The sequence below is a fragment of the Varroa jacobsoni genome, unplaced genomic scaffold, assembly GCF_002532875.2.
Source record: "Varroa jacobsoni isolate VJ856 unplaced genomic scaffold, vjacob_1.0 scaffold_1208, whole genome shotgun sequence".
Classification (NCBI taxonomy): domain Eukaryota; kingdom Metazoa; phylum Arthropoda; class Arachnida; order Mesostigmata; family Varroidae; genus Varroa; species Varroa jacobsoni.
The window spans coordinates 48,285-63,462 of record NW_019214110.1 but is presented as its reverse complement, the minus strand read 5'-3'; the positions used below and the strand labels follow the sequence as shown (position 1 = coordinate 63,462).

The 15,178-nt window shown below is 41.3% G+C and overlaps 1 protein-coding gene across 8 annotated transcripts in view; it reads right to left on the bottom strand.

The window, feature by feature from the left end:
- LOC111267673 (uncharacterized) overlaps positions 1-15,178 on the bottom strand; it is a 54,564-nt gene that overhangs the window by 37,846 nt on the left and 1,540 nt on the right. For 4 of the 8 annotated variants that reach the window (XR_002684776.2, XM_022846061.2, XM_022846057.2 and 1 more), the window contains exons 2-3: positions 11,019-11,126; positions 6,788-6,875 (exon numbers count right to left, since the gene is read on the bottom strand). Coding sequence is in view for 1 of the 8 variants with exons in the window: in XM_022846063.2 (XP_022701798.1) it covers positions 11,019-11,126 (108 nt within the window). In the remaining 7 variants the exon portion in view is untranslated. Of the gene's footprint in view, positions 1-6,787; positions 6,876-11,018; positions 13,434-15,178 lie in introns of those variants that run through there. The other 4 variants (XM_022846059.2, XM_022846063.2, XM_022846058.2 and 1 more) reach the window with 3 other exon arrangements.

Genomic DNA, 15,178 nt, shown 5'->3' with positions numbered 1-15,178 from the left:
ATATATATGTATATTGAGAGAGGGGGTTGTGTAGAAAAATCACTCCTCGCATTGGCCCAGTAATAGCATGGGAACATCTTTTGGTTACGTTTGTCGGCATTGAAAGAAATCGTCTCAACATAGGGCAGGGGCATTCGTGTTCTCGTCCAGGCACGAAAAGCCACTGTTATGGTCCCGCGGCCAGACCAGACAATAACATGTCGGTCTCACATCGTACCAATCCGATTTCGAGATCATTCCCGACGAAAGACAAATGCGTCACGTGCTTGCGCATATGAAACAATAATAAACAGATTTCGCGTTTTACGTTTGCTGCCTTACTTAATGTTGCTTCGGATTATGCCTATGCATACGATGCCCACTATCTACGTCCATAATTCTTACAATGTAAAACATGCAACGCCTTACTAACCAGGTAACAATCAGACTCATACTAGAACTGACGCCGAACACAACGGATCAGCCGTCCCCGGTGACAAACATGACCGCACGCGAGCAATGAAGCACCAGAAGTCGGGGTTGCCATTGTCGTTATTGACTGTAGCTATTACAGATAATCTGCGTAGAAGTGTATCTCTGTTCGTTAGTACGTCTGGCCTTAAACTTTGCTCTTTAGGGGGTCCGGGGTGCGGGGGTCTGATCAGTGCTAAGTAATAAACGTACGCAGAAACGTAATTGTCGCCATTGTGTCGTGTCCGTTCACTTGTCCGTCTCCGAACATCGGTGCATTACGGTAGCGGTTTAAATGTGGTAAAAATCGAAAGCGTCGAAGTGGGGCACTTAAAGGTAGAGTGTTAAACTGCAATGACCCAAATAGCAAACGAATACAGATGGAACATATCTAGAGGGGAGAGAACAACGGAGGTGGTGATTGATGCGGATCTGACTCGACCTCATGAGTAAATAATATGGTGATAATTAGCGTAAACTTCTTGCAGCTGCTTGCTCCCGTTTCTTTTTGATTACACACTGCCTGAGGTTTAAAATCTCCGCGCGCTGTATCGTTACGTATAGACCGGCGATAATATCATCGAAAGCCTAAACGGATATGGGCCAAACTTGGTGATTTTTAATCATGTTAATACTATGGTGTGATCATCACTTACAAAGAAAAGTTATTCAGGCGAGCCCTGATAACATCGCAGTTGTTACGCTGAATGACAGAAAAGAATGAATTCCACAGTATAATAGCGAAAACTGGATTAAAAGAGACGATGTACTGAAACCTTGCAAAAGATAAACAAAAGCTCGCCCCTCTTAACCTAGATTAAGTTCATATACTGAATTATACATATGATTTACTTCTGACGTAGAAATACGGATATTGCAATATAATATGTAATACATATTAGAAGCAAGCAAAAAACACTATTATGAAAACGCTTACCGCGAAAGTTTTACTCTTTTTCCTTTACTTTGATATTATAGATCACTCAACTGACATAATCCACAACAAATACAAACGAAGACAAATCGTATACCTCGTTTGTTTAAGAGAAATTGCAGCTAGACATGCTACCAGTGCAAATCCACATATATTATATATATATATATATATGTGGATTTGCACATATACATGCATGTATACGCATAATGTGCGTGCATATATTACGATAAACTCTAATGATAATCAAGTTCGTCCAAACTTAGTTTGACCCGGTGCTGTGTTAGATCAACAGATCACCAAGACAAAGAATTAATATGTTGGTACGTCAAACAAACGCTTGATAGAAACAGTGGGCAATTAAGTGATAATCACTTATGATTTTGAGCGCTTACACCGTTTAACTGATGATGAAATGTCTCAAGTAACTATTTAATACATCACGTGCGATAAGATCGTCACAAATCCCATATGGTTTACATGACATTACGGCTTTATATCGAATAAGGTACGTTATATCACATACCAGAATATAGAGAGGTGCGGCGAATACCGACTAGCCATTGTCAGATAGATTCAGTATCTTTAACTGGTTATGGCAAAATTCAGTTATTACGACTTTATATTGATAAATCTCGCAATCATTTTATTGGTAATCTACAATGAATCACACTTATGCCTAATTTTTCCTAATATGTAAAGCGAATACTCTTTCACGCCTTCACCATCCGTTGTGTTGTACGATACAATGCTTGAGACTAACATGAAAGGGACCTCAAGTCAACTACCTAAGAAAAAAACAAAATCTGAACACTCCAAGGGTACAAAGCGTTCATGGTTCAAGTCTGTAATGCGCACAATAACACATCATCTCAATTACAAAAAAATATAGCTTTTTCAATTTAAGATAAGATTATCATCTAATACGAGATCTTTAGAAATATAAAGATTTTCAGAACAAGTGAGGTTTTAATTGATATTTTTAATGCTTGATGGTACGAGTTTCAATACGCTACCTCCATGTATATATAGGTGCTTCTTTGTTTACAAAGAAACAGCTTTCTGCACCTTGTACGTCCATCTCTCCACAATTGTACCCCCCGCAGCAATATAGCCGATGCAATGCATTGTGCGATCGCGACGCGCCTTCCTGTCCTATCTATGTTTTTCGTGTTCTAGTATAGTGGCGTACGATTTAGTCATTGGCTGTTCGTTTCACCGGTAGTTCGACGAAGCTATTACAACGTCGACCATTCTTAGCAACTGCAGGCCGCAGGCCTCCTCTAAGAAGACGATTTGCTGTAAGACAATGGTGTCTCCTAGAACAATCATTCAGATATCATCAACATTGTTTGTGAATACAGCCACCAATATCATATGTGTATAACATATATTTTTTTGGTCCATATATTTCGAAAAAGGTATTGTCTTGTACGTCTGCACATCACTGAGAACTATGATTCGCGCATTCTACCTTTTCCACAAGCTTTTTGCACTTCGTCTACTTTTTAAGATGATCATTTTGGTCAACTGACACTGTTGTCCACAGAATTCGTCGTTCTTCATAATACTAGCAAACGATGTCCCACGTATCATACTAGAACAATCACTATTCGATAGCTACTACTTGCCTAACAGCTATTATATTCATCAATGGTTACCATTCGACAGCAGGCAGTTGTTCATCGCTGCAATGACGACGACGTCGCCCGAATAACGCGGTTTCTTCCAGAATAGATAGGCAGTGTGTCAGAGTCACAGGCAAAGGAAGAAGGATAGGACCATGGGTACACCTCCAGTGAATCAGTCAGCCAACCATCTGCCTTTCAATGTCAATAGTCACTCTAGCCGCCGTAATCGTGTTAGTTCTGTACCGCCTGCGTATTCTCCAGCTCACACATCTTTCTAGCCAGTCAAACCCTTTATTACCCATGAGCATTATTCTAGTAGGACTGTCCGCCGCTTGTCGATTAACGTAGCAATGCCTGCTGGTTCCATTCTAACTAATGCTGCTGTGACCATTGGCGACACGATGGAATCATAAGAACGACTAATCAGACCCCGTTCGCCGTATAGGTTATTCCCCAATCTGCGTAGACGATCTTGATCTTAAACCAAAATCGCTCATACAATTGGGCAGTCGCCCCATACAGCCAAAGCCATGAGAATCTGTCTGTCCGGTTGGTTGTCCGTCTGTCTCAATTGGTCCGTGTTTCGTGCTGTACAAAAATTGGATGCCATATGCAGCGCTGTTTTATGTTTTCGCTTCCCATCTTTTTCTGTTGTTGAGTTTTCGCTAACTCCTTTACGTAGCGAACGCTTTTCTTGTCTCCTCAGCCGCCACTTATAGCGCGGCAATTTTATAGGTTCGATGCGAGAGCAAAGCTGAGATACGTGAATAGTAGAAGTGGATGAAAAAATAACGGATGGGCCAGCCGATACTTAGCTGCCTAAGCACACAAGGGGGCAACGCAACCTTGTGGTGTACAACTGACGTCAAAAGCGCCTCTATAGACAACGGGGGGTTAAACAGCAGTGGCAGCACTAAAAAGACGCCCGAATTAACTACATGATAGGAGCGGCGTGGTTTGGGGAACAAATGCGTATGCTAGAAATAGTCACGAACACTCGGCCATCGTCGTTCCATTTCAGCGTTGACAAATGGTTATCATGACATATGCAACCATACTGTTTCATAGGTCTATTGAAGAAATCCCAGATAGGTGCAGTAAGATTCACCCCAGCTAGGTTTTCTAGTGGGGGTAGGTCCTTGATGCAACATCAAAAATATGGTGCCGACTACTTGTTCATATAATAAAATTCGCAGAAAGCGTTAAGAAACAAACGCATTGCTATCCTGTCAAAAAAAAAGCGAACGCTTGGCAGGAAAATGAAATCCACACACAGAATGGGGAACGACCTACTATGGAGTAGTAGAATATTGAGTGAGAGACGGGTTAACACCTCTTTACAAAAAAGGAAACGGAAACATCCGAGTGCTCTGAAGAAAGCGCAACTGTAGCTCGGTTTATGTATACAAAAAAGCAAGTTCGTAAATCAGGAGTTTGATTCGCCTTATCAATTCGTATATATCGTCATGGTTTGGCGAATAAGCTGGATCTGACAAACTTCGATGACAGTCAACTTCCCAGTAGTAGAAGAACAATGGAATAAAGTTTCTGAACACATTCATTGTTGCCTATACCCAGCAAGTCCAGTACTTCACGAAAGTAAAGTTCGGATCGCGGAAAACCAAAAAACAGCTTAAGTTGCATATGTAAAAAAGCCAGCTCTTCACACATCAGCTACGCAATGGCAATCCAATAACTGGCATAAGGAACGTCCGATAGGTTATTACGCCAACTGAACTACTGAGCCATTCACTATCTTAATGACCGAAAACTTAACTCTACGAAAATTCTTTGTTACGTTGTTTGCAACACTGAAACCGGGCATGCGCCTGTCGAGGTCCTATTTTTTACGCAGCATGAACTTGTGTGAATAAAAAGCTTTCATTTATTTGCTACGTAAAGATATAGTTTCATGTACAGTCCGCTGTGACCAGCACCTAGTCACCTCCAAAGCACTAATCCTGCGCCCGCGAAGGCCATTGCCACTTTCCGCCAACTATTTCAAGCTAGGTTTCGCTATTGTTGGTACCTCTCTATATACAATAGAGGGCGGCAAAAAAAAACCTGCTTGTCTTCACTGCGAGAAACGAAGCGTCACAGAATTCCATATGTCAGTAGATTTTCAATTTCATCAATAGTAGAGCAATATATAAGACTCTATGCAATCTGCTACTACAGCGATACCTCTAAAGATTGATTCTTCTCAAACAGAATACGGTCGAAGAATAAGACTCCGTTCTACAAGAGTAGCAAAAACATATATACCTTTGTTTCATCAAGTGCTTTGCATAGTGCTGAGTATATGAAAATTTAGACGAGCTTTCCAACGCTCTATATGAGCTAGGTCCTGGTCAGAAGTAGGCTTCGTGCGGCTCCATAATGTTGTCATAGGGGCTAACCGAACGTTCAGTTATGGAACAGCCTTATATTGCAGAATGAACTTGTAGAGAACTGCCTCATTCACTGTTGATATCTTTTAGATAAAGCGCATTTTTAAAAAAAAAATTATAAATAAGCAAGGGCCGGTTGCTCAATTTAGTCGTAGGCAGATAGTTTTAACGGAACTAGCTCGGTGGATGTCTTAACGGGCATCCGTCAGATAATGGTTGAAAAATTGTTTTTACTCACAGGCCTTATTTATAGTGCAGAATATATTCAGCTAACGAAGCCTATTACTGCCAAGTCACACCCTTACGAAGTAACCCGCAATCAATTTTACTTCAACGCTTTATTCGTCACAATTAGTCACATACAAGAACTAATCAACAGACCAAACGATGTGTTGCCCTTTTCGGCGAGCTTCAATCTCTCTCAGCCCTCAAATATGTTCAGCGAATAAATCTTGCCAATTTTCTCGTTTGTTTTCCACTAAAAAAAATACTTCATTCTCCTGGACATTTCCCGCCGCAAAAATCTGGTTTTGTGGTCGTCATCGTCGTATACTTTGCTCGCTTCTTCAAAAATCGCCAACAGATCCTTCGGCGGCAGCATCAGTAGCAGCAGCAATTCCCCCGTGAAACAATCTCTTCCTTCTTAGAGCAGACTACCGGTTTGAAATCCCTTTCCGTAAACCCCGATTGCCAAGCGGCTGCAACATCAATGACGACAACAACTACGACAGCCAAGGATAAGGGCAACGCGCAATGAAAAATAAATCCATTCTTTTGCTGCTTCTCTTCTTCTCGAATGGGGATGTACTAAACTACTTACCTGCCGACCAGCAAGCTATCTTGCCGACCAGTAGTGATGCATCTACATTTACTCTACTTAAATGCGATTCCAGAAACCTTCTTCCTCTAGCGTCATTACTTGAAGTCTACCCCACCAGGAACATAAGCGTATGCACGCAGCGAGCAAATTGCGAAGGGAAGCATTGCTGATTCTCGACAGCAGTTGTAGAGAGCTGGTAATCTACAAGCGAAAACTGCCATCCGACCCATGTTCTGTGGCCAACTACGACTGTACGACCGCCTCGTGCTTCCAGCCCAGATATAATACACGCTACCCTGTCGGTACCCAGTTAAGACAGAACGCACAGAAAATTCGCATCTATCTGCGTGATTGTTGGTCGCTTGGGCTGTTTATTGCCGAGGAAAGTAAATATCACAAACCGCTCGAGCCTGTTGCCTACCGCACGCCGTCGACCGTGTTTCAGCAATGGTGGCGTTTTCATGTCCCTGCAGTGGCGACAGCAGCAGCAGCAACAGCAAAAACGTCCACACAGAAATAGCCTTCGACATACTATCTAATCGAGAAAGAGGAAACAACTAACCCACGTTGACTTGTGCTGTTCGCTGCGACCCAAATCCAACCTTTGTTCAGCTCACTTGTTGGATAGCCTGGTACTGCCTATGATGCACCTGGAAAAAGTTGTCAAGGAAGATTATACGTGCTATAGTTACTTAGAAACGAGGTTTATACACCGGCATGGAGAAGACACGCCAACTGTATTTGACTTTCATGACATTTAGATTTAAAAGATTTGTTTAAAACAGATTTGACTTTACTGCACCCTTAATCAAAATTTGATAAATATACCTGTGAGGATAATGCATGCCCTAAATAACCAAAACAATGATGACTATCCAATATCGAAACTGTCGACCTCAGATGAAACACATTTTACTTATCCATTATTATATATAATAATAGTAACTCCAATTAGACGTCCACCTAACCTCTGCCTAGGTATCGCTTCAGCGTTTCTCATCTTTAAACTGTCGAGTCATTCAGTTTTGATTATTTCGAGCTGCTGTTATCAAATAGTATAACACATGCAATCTAAGTACACGCACGGCTAAAAGTGACTGAATCCCTCTAAAGCTCAAGACGAGCACTACATTCATAAAAATAAAAATAGTTTGATTTCAAAATAGAATTTTAAAAAAATCGTTTTAAAACAGACAAATTAGCTATCTGCCATCACCATTACCACTATAGTTGTAGTAATTATAACACTCATAATAATAATAATAATAATAATAATAATAATAATAATAACAACTATTATTATTATTGTAAGTAACATTGTTTACTTCGCCTTTCGTCCATGAGCTGTTTTTCTAATTAATGACGTCGACAGATGTATCGAACGTACAACCTAGCAACGTCTTCTTTTTAAGTGATGATATCGTATCTGTATGTTCCAACTGAAGTTATGAACTGACTGAGAAGCGACATTAGTTCGATTTCGTATTTCACCTTCGCAGCTTTTTCTGCCGAACGACAACGACGACGCTTGAAGACGCGGACGCTCTAATACGTCATCTTACGTCAATCATGCAATGCTGCTCATAATTGTGGTTGAACGGACCATCAAACATCAGGGAGTCGAGGTCGCTCCGTAGTTTGGAATGCTACGGTAAATGTTCTTAAATTAGAAATAATCAGCCAATAACAGCTGGCATTGCTTCGGAATGAAGCTATGTTCCGATTTATTGATCGTATCAAACAATGTATGCATCAATGATGAAGAATAAATGATTCAATGCATAAAAAGCCAATGACCATGCTCCTCTAACACTATCAGAAGCGTCGGAGCGTACTCATCAGGGATTACCATCCGAAACAGCAGTCTTAACTACTAAATTTCGTTGAGAAATAGAAATACAACTTCACAAGGTGTTTTCGTGTTGCCTTAGTTACTGTTCTTGGCCAGTTACTGCCCACTGCTTGCTTCTGATTTTATCGAATTTTAAAATTTTACCGTGTTTGTTTTATTGTTTATTATTGAACCCACCTGTCTGCTAGAACCTAACGTGAATCACGGCATCTGCCCCCAATGTTCGAATTGTTGTTCCGTCAGGGCAAATGTTCAAGTAGGGCCACAGCTTGCTAAGCGTGAGCTCAAGTACCTATGTGACTCTAACCCACGCGGTAGTTAACGTCATCATTAAAGGAAGCCAAACCCTCCTAGATTGCGTATTCTAAGCAAGACGAAATGCGCCAAACCATAAATACACGTAACGTGAATAATTAATTTGTATTTTTAATGTTGCTTCACCGCATATTGCATTGCCATTTTCCAGGACCCTCGGAGTTTGAATTAACTGTAGCTTTTTTTGTCCGGACTTTACATGAACGTTCCCGACCAAAATTCGTTTTCACTAATAGCTTTTTTCGTTTTTCATTAAGTTAGTTCTCCCCTTGTCAATTTAATGAGTCTCTAATGCAGTAGATTCCCAAATTAAGTTGTGTCATTTGTTACCGACAAGCTTTCTCTCCATATCGGTAAAATGTCGACTTTTTTTTGCTCCTATCGGGCATTCTTCTTGTATCACCCTAATTAAATTAGTTTACTGTAGTTACGAGTTATCTCATAATAAATTATCTTCCAGGGATGGCCTGGCTAGCGACTGTTAATGGTGCGTTTTCGTTAGATTTCTACACCTGTTATCGTCCCCATAATGGTACATCGGTAGCGTGTTAGGTACAATTCGGGGCGCATGAGGTAATCGTAAGTTTAAGACAGGATGTAGGCAAACTTCGCTCCGCCCTGAGAAGAGCCAACCGTCTGAAACAATGACTAACGTCAGGACGAGGCAAAACTTCGAACATTTGTATATTGGCGTACATTAGCATTGGACCTTTTCACTAATTTCCACAGCGAACTAACACGGGTGTTACAGCTTACATACTTAAGGTCGTCATCAGATTACTAAACGGTCGCTTTTGATCGGTAGGATATGTGACCCACCTCTATGTGAACTTCAATAAAAAAGACGTTTGTTAGAAAAACAAATTGCTCAAAAGGATACCCACAAAAAAAGCCCACTTCGGCCTTTCGAACTTGTAGCTGCCCATTGGTGGCATCCACTATTATACCTCACTGGCTCTTCAGTAACAATCACGGTCCCCATGATCCAACAGGCAAACATCAAACGCTTGTTGTTACCGATGTGTGTTAAGCACTGTTCAACTGTTGCCAAAGAAATGATGAATTAATGATTAGCGAGGAAATACGCGAATTGGCGAGGAAAATTCCTTCAGGTATGTTTCAATAAAGCAGATTAAAGCAAGTTGTAGAGCATACTTATACGTTCCGTATGATCTATGTCAAAGTGACTCGGCTCCTTTGTGTTGTTCCATGAATGCAGCAGACGCATGCGTTAAATACGGCAATAACCGTATGCTGATTTTCCCAAAAAAAAAAGCCACACTATGATATCTACGTTATATGACGTTGGCAGCCGCAATACTGTGTGACTGATGGTGTCGTGTTGTTATTGTCAAGTTCCATGTACGGCAAAAAATACCAGTCGATAAGGGAAGCAAATTCCAAATAAAACCGTCAAAAAAATACCGCCTGTTACGATCCGTACAACGTTACCGTAACAACCTGTCGGCGTGATTTCATCTGCTGTCAATACGTAATATAAAACGATGGACATGTTAAGGCATCAGTTCACTACTATAGATCATCCTTATGAATAAACAATGAAGATCATCGATAGTAGGAACCACGGTGCGACCGGTAGGTAGTTCCTTGAAATGGAGCGTTAGCGTGGAGAGGCCCCTGATTGTCTCTGCAACATAAATTAAGTGTCCTCTGATTCGTTGCAATACTTTTGCAACAATTGCAAGAAAGCTAACAGGTGTGCCAGAAAGTTATAATGATGCTGTTAACAACAGCATCCTAGTGGTGTTGACGCTGTGAATTTACGGTACACTTTAAACGCCGAAGAAGCGCTACTGCCATTTTTATCCTCTTTTTGTTATGAGAACGTCGTTTACCCATATTTCAGGAAGGAGGAAGATATTTGGATTTAGCTCATCGCAAGTTGTTGACTGATATAAAAAAAATACCGAAACTGCTCTTTGAAAAAGGATACCATTCGGTCGGGAGTACAAATCCTCGCCGTTTTAGATCAGCGAAATGCAGTTTCCTCTAGCGTCCATAACTATTACTAAGAAACTTCGTTTATCATACACACGTTTTACGTAAAGACTAACGTATTTTTCAGAGCCGGTGCTAAAAATGAAAATTTTTAGGGTTTATGTTCCCACAAGTCGTTGCCATTTATGGCTGGTCTTGTGTGTTATAAAATAAGCACAATAGCCGACAGAGATTCTACTCAATTTGACGAATGTAAAGGCTGCGTTCCGAGCAATGTTCTCTTTCTGCTTTTCTACATGCAAACGTACTTCGAAGAAAGCTTTTTAGTTTTATGTGCTTACTATCAAAGTATGACATTGTTTTAGCGAGAACTTGAAGGGAAGTTCTTGCTTAATTAGACATCGAGTTCAACACTAGAACTTCGCTTTGCATTGAGCCTATTCAGCATCTTTATTTAATTTCACCAATTGCCCAGTTGACTTTGGTACGGGAAAAACACAGCTGAACTTCTCACGGAAAGGGCCGTTGAGAATCAGGCCGGTCTCCTTAGGTTTTCCCGTTTAAATAGCTTCCATCCCACATTATCTCGTAATAGCTCTCTACGTGAGATTGCGTTTTGTAATGAGATGTTCATATGCTTTCAGGTGAGTCGTCTAGTTGCACCTACCTGATCCACTGTGAGGTCCTCGATATGCACTAGGACGCAGCAGGCGAGGGCTGATGATGTCCTCTTGTATGTGGACTCGTAGACTTTGAGAGGATACCGTTGAGGACACTAGTAGGGAGAGAAACCGTTAGTTTGTTGGTTGTTTAAAGTAACCAGCCACACACACACGCACTTTTTTCGGCCAATAGAATACTCCCAATGTACTTGCACACTCCCGCTTGCCCTTGAGGCCACACTTCCTTCTCAGACTGCTTCCTTTTTGAACAGATTTTCGGATACTTAGATCGTCGGCAGATTAACAGCACACGATCCAAGACGTAGCAAAAACCACACTTAAAACGAAACGCTTAATAATATTTGTAGCCGAAGGCCTGTCCTTTTTTACTCGTTATAGTGAATTTTCCTCTTTAAATCAGTCAAATTGCCGCATTCAATTCCACTATGACTTCTCTCGTCAACGGCGAACATTCGGAAGAAATGTGAAAACCAAAAGACCGAAGATTCAATAATTCACTAATTTTTTTCACACACAAATAATCCTTCCGTAGAAACAACACAAGATGAATTTTCCCCTTTTAAGCTTACTTGTTTGCTTTACTAAGCTTTGACGCTATTCGTTGTTGAAGTCAAGACCCACGCTCACTGGAGACGGGTTTCAACTCAGCTCAGCTCAGCTCAGCTCTATCGAGAACCCAAGAACAACACGACGCAAAGGAAACGCACTTAGCACGAAATGAATATTAATATGCGATCGCCTTTACCGACCCAACAAATACCCGTGGCAATAACAATAATTATAATAATAATAGTAGCAGCAAGAATAATCGTATTGGCCGCAGTTGAATAAAGTTCGCGCAGTGGACGATCAGATTCGACGAAATCCCGTTTGTAGCGGCATATGGAGTTGTCGCTATTGTTATTATCGTGGCAATTGTCGGGTCCTGTATTCGCCGTACTTATTCCTGCGCGTCGCAGGCTCAGAAGAAGAAGCGGATGGCGTAGCTATTATCTTCTTTACAGGCGTCGTTGCCAGGTTTATTACTTGTAATTATTATTTGAGGTATTGTGATGACAACTATTAATATTGATGAGACAAGGGCTAGCAGATGAGACGTTTGCTATTTTCGTTGTTATCCTTCTGTTTGTTTGTCATTGGCCAGTTGCTGATGATTTCGTTGGCGTCGTCGCCCCGTTTTTTCGCTTCTGTACACCTCTCGTAGTTTCTTTGGATAGAATTTTCAGCAGCTGGCAACAACTTACAGACATTGTCTATTCCCTTCCTTTTGCTGTTTACGCTGTGTGTTACGATGTGGGTAGAACGACGCCACTGCATGCACTACAGACCCATCAATCGCTGGGCTAGTCTCCTTCGTTACCGTTGTTACTGTTCTAGTGGCTACGGTGCTTCGGGCGAATGACGCCTCCGCCTGTGACCATACCGATGATAATGATGGCAACAACCTTCATCGGACAAACAGCCTAACCTATCTTATTGGAACAGTCGACAATTGTTGTCACCCAGACTTACACGGACTGCTCCACAGGACGACGAATCACCGACGAACAATAATAACACCAAGCAGATAACAGGCAAATTTACTATTGCTGCTGTTGCTGGTGTAGGCTCTTAGTCTACATCCAGTTGCCAACGCCTGCGTACCAGCTCACCTACAATCCTATCTACGTTAGCCCGTAGTAATAGTGATGCAAGTAGTAGAATTAGTAGCGTCTACAGAGATGCCTGGCTTGACAGCGACGTGCTGTTGCTGTTACGAATGTCGCTGGTGTCGTCGGTTGTTGCCAGGACGTAAGAAAGTCTATGGAGGCAGCTGAAGACGGGCCCCTGCTCTACTACAGTCGCTAAGAGTTCTTAGAATTGTCCCTCAACGTTATTCTCTAGGCGGCGGCTGATTGCCTTCGTGCTGCTAAGATGCGCTGCAGTGAAGCGCAAGCCGCAGAATGTTTCACGTATCTATTGGATGAGAGCCCACCAGCGAAAAATTTGCTGGTCGTTGGTTTCATGCTTTGGTCCTGGTTGACGCTTTTTAACCGTTAGTACTGTTGTATGAGACAGACGATGCTGGGACTACTAGCCCTTATGCTTGCCCAATGGGTCCATTCGTCGACAGAACGGAACGTTATCGCAATGATCGCTGTTGGCTGACTGTTCAACTACTGCTATCTACAGCGATAGAATTCTATATATAATCTATATACTAGCTCTATGCTTGCTAATGATGGTGATGTCCCCTGCAGTTTATAGTGGTCTACCGACATTAACTATAAACGATGGTTGTCGGAACGCTCGTCTCGTGGGCAATGTTTGCTGGCTTTCTCACACAGAATAGATCGCGTAGTTAATCGATTATTTAATAGCTGCTACTAGTTATAGTAGTTCATAGAAATTAAGCAGTTATTAGTGGCGTAGTGGTTAAAGTAACTGATCGTGCACTATCGAGCGTAATTGCGCTGCGTTGCTGATTATGAGATGCAGAATGTGTAGATACCTCAATATTATATCCCTATTTCTCTATGATCGTTTCCTGTCAATGTTATTTCTGCTAAAGAATTATTTGCTAAAGCAACGCTGAGGTTTAGCTTGTTACCAGTTACCTTTTTCTCTGTTCAGCCGCGCTGGGTTTGTTACCAAAACTCAACTCGACCCATTGGGGTCACTGACTGACCCACAACCGCTGCTGCCAATACCTAACCTCGATTGGCTAAAAACCTTTAACGCTAACGCAATGTTGGGCACACTAAGCTAAACGATACAGAACGAAATAAAGCTATTTCGTTCTGTATCGTATAGTTTTTAGAATTATTCGAATGCAACGGATCAATAGTAATTCTATCGGCCGTAGACATCAGGCTGAGCGCAGGCTTACAGCGATACGGTCCCACACTCGTAGGCATTCGCTTACACGCTGCTGAACTGTGAATGTGAAATATTATAGTAGCCACTATTGATGTTGGTGTTGTTAAAGCACAGCAAGTCGTTGTAGCGATGGTCATATAACTAGGATTAATTAGAAGCAACTGTAAAGGTGTACATTATTGGTGCTTCTGTGCTTGACGATAATGATTATGATGATTTGGACATCATAGCAGGCAGGGGCTAATTAGCATCTGTGTTCCCCCGTAGAACTGACTTGAAAGCATGGCTACACGATAATAAGGCACAATATGCTGTTCCATCTCTAACTAACCGCTAACGGTCTAATGTCATGACGGCTCGATAAAGATTAATGATAGCCTCAACTGAAATTATGCGTTTTAGTGTTTTGTCGGTTTTGCGGAAAACGTCGATAGGCGTTGAATCAGGAAAACAACAATTTAAACGTTTTTAAAAAAATTTTTAAAAGACTTTGCTGCATTCTGCGTAGCTCAAGCTGTTATCTTTCCGATACCTCGATCTTCGGAGCGTCATCGATTGACCCTTTGTAGCTCCAAATCTTCTGTTCAACATGTAGCTCCAAATCTTCTGTTCAACATGTAGCTCCAAATCTTCTGTTCAACATGTAGCTCCAAATCTTCTGTTCAACATGTAGCTCCAAATCTTCTGTTCAACATGTAGCTCCAAATCTTCTGTTCAACATGTAGCTCCAAATCTTCTGTTCAACATGTAGCTCCAAATCTTCTGTTCAACATGTAGCTCCAAATCTTCTGTTCAACATGTAGCTCCAAATTGATCATCTTCTCAACATATAGCTCCAAATTGATCATCTTCTCAACATATAGCTCCAAATTGATCATCTTCTCAACATATAGCTCCAAATTGATCATCTTCTCAACATATAGCTCCAAATTGATCATCTTCTCAACATATAGCTCCAAATTGATCATCTTCTCAACATATAGCTCCAAATTGATCATCTTCTCAACATGTAGCTCCAAATTGATCATCTTCTCAACATGTAGCTCCAAATCTTCTGTTCAACATGTAGCTCCAAATCTTCTGTTCAACATGTAGCTCCAAATCTTCTGTTCAACATGTAGCTCCAAATCATCTTCTCAACATGTAGCTCCAAATCATCTTCTCAACATGTAGCTCCAAATCATCTTCTCAACATGTAGCTCCAAATCATCTTCTCAACATGTAGCTCCAAATCATCTTCTCAACATGTAGCTCCAAATCATCTTCTCAACATGTAGCTCCAAAT